The sequence below is a fragment of the Geospiza fortis genome, unplaced genomic scaffold (genome assembly GCF_000277835.1).
Source record: "Geospiza fortis unplaced genomic scaffold, GeoFor_1.0 scaffold466, whole genome shotgun sequence".
In the NCBI taxonomy this organism is placed as follows: Eukaryota; Metazoa; Chordata; class Aves; order Passeriformes; family Thraupidae; genus Geospiza; species Geospiza fortis.
The window spans coordinates 103,647-105,462 of record NW_005054699.1 but is presented as its reverse complement, the minus strand read 5'-3'; the positions used below and the strand labels follow the sequence as shown (position 1 = coordinate 105,462).

Below are 1,816 nucleotides of genomic sequence, written 5' to 3'. Positions count from 1 at the left end.
GGTGACGCTGCCTGGCCGTGCCACCCCCGCGGGGACAGCACGGCGCAGTCACCCTCCATGCTGCAGCTGGGCTTAGGGCACTCAACAGGCTGAGAGGAAAGACAAGGGTCACAGAGAAACGAGGAGAACACAGCAAAGAGGAGGAGAGAGAAAACAGAGCAGCTGATGAAGGACAGGGGAGACAGTTCCAGTGCTAACGCCCGCACGGCATCCCGACCTTCTCTCCTGCTCTGCCACCAACCTGTGACCCTCAGTGCCACTCCTGGCAGAGGACCCTGCTGTGCACACACAGCCCAGGGGGCTGACAGGCTGCCCTGCTCCCACTCACACCTCCCTGTAGCTGCTCCCCAGCCAAACCCACCTCCAACACGCGTACAAGCACATGCTCCCCCTCCTCACCTCAGCACAGAGAATCTCAGAACTGCTGGGGCTGGGAGGCACCTCTGGAGATCCTCCAGTTCAAGCCCCACTTCACTGAGCCCCACCACCCATGGCCCAGCCTCTGTTGTCACCCCAGTGCTGCCACAGGGTCACAGCACATCCACCACACCTGCCCCAGGCTTCAAGGGCCCCAGTGCTCACAGCACACCCCAAACAGCAGAGCCCAGTGAGCACAGCCCCTTTGGGTGGCTCTTGCTGATGGCAGGGCTGAGGCAGCCCCAGCTCTGTCTGGGCTCAATTCCCACAGCCCCAGTGACGCCCTGACCCTTCCCCTCAATGCCACAGAAGAGAGTTTGTTACCCCAGCCAGAGCCTTCCTCAGGGGAGCAGGGACAGCCAGAGAGCAAAGCCCAAAGCTTCCATCCAAGTGCCCCCAGGGAGCAGAAAGACCTCTCCTGCTCAGAGCGAATTCTTCGGCTCCTGTGTCATGGCAGTGCTCACCAAAATAGCTCTCAGGGGTGGGCTGCTGACTACAATGGCAGCTGGGAGGCTCAGGAATTTCAGAGGCACTCCCCTAACCCCCAGCCCAACCTCTGTGGCTGGCAGAGCCCTGGCTCATATTGTGTTTCCTCACCAGTGCTACCCTGGGACACTCTGCTGGGTGTGATTTTTCAGTGTAAAACCCAACTTTTAGCCCCTTTTCCCCCAAGGGCCACCATGCCTGATGGTCAGAGGGCAGCCTCAGTCCCTGCTTTGTTCTTGGGCCCAGCTGGACCTGGGCTGGGTCTGTGTCTCCCTGGAAGCTCCAGCTCCTGCTGCAGCACATCCTGTGAGGGATTCCTCACTCCCTGGCCTCACCAGGGCTATTCCTGTGTCTCTGGAAGCTCCAGCTCCTGCTGCAGCACATCCTGTGAGGGATTCCTCACTCCCTGGCCTCACCAGGGCTATTCCTGTGTCTCTGGAAGCTCCAGCTCCTGCTGCAGCACATCCTGTGAGGGATTCCTCACTCCCTGGCCTCACCAGGGCTATTCCTGTGTCTCTGGAAGCTCCAGCTCCTGCTGCAGCACATCCTGTGAGGGATTCCTCACTCCCCAGCCTCACCAGGGCTATTCCTGTCAGACAAGCCACGATTTCTATTTTGGGTGAGCAAGAATTTGGGCAATGCAGGGAGCTTTCCCAGCTTGCAGACAGAACAGACACATGCTACCCCGCATCCTCCCTGGCACTGAAAGAAACCCAAGCTTAAACCCATGAACAAGTGAAAAAAAGGAATCAGTGGCAAGAAACTGAAGAGAAATAGATTCAGAACAGAAAGTACAGGTTGCTAATTAACTAATCATGGTGACCTGCTGTTGAGACATGCCAAGTCTTCTCCATTTCTCACAGACCAGAAAGCAAAAGTAGACTTTGATGGTTTTGCTGTGATCAGACCCTCA

The 1,816-nt window shown here is 57.4% G+C and overlaps 1 protein-coding gene across 1 annotated transcript in view; it reads right to left on the bottom strand.

Annotated features, from left to right (window-relative positions):
• Positions 1–1,816, bottom strand: part of SCRIB (scribble planar cell polarity protein) — a 106,604-nt gene that overhangs the window by 29,222 nt on the left and 75,566 nt on the right. Inside the window, 1 exon segment of the mRNA XM_031065202.1 lies at positions 1–89. Coding sequence (XP_030921062.1) covers positions 1–89 — 89 coding nt within the window.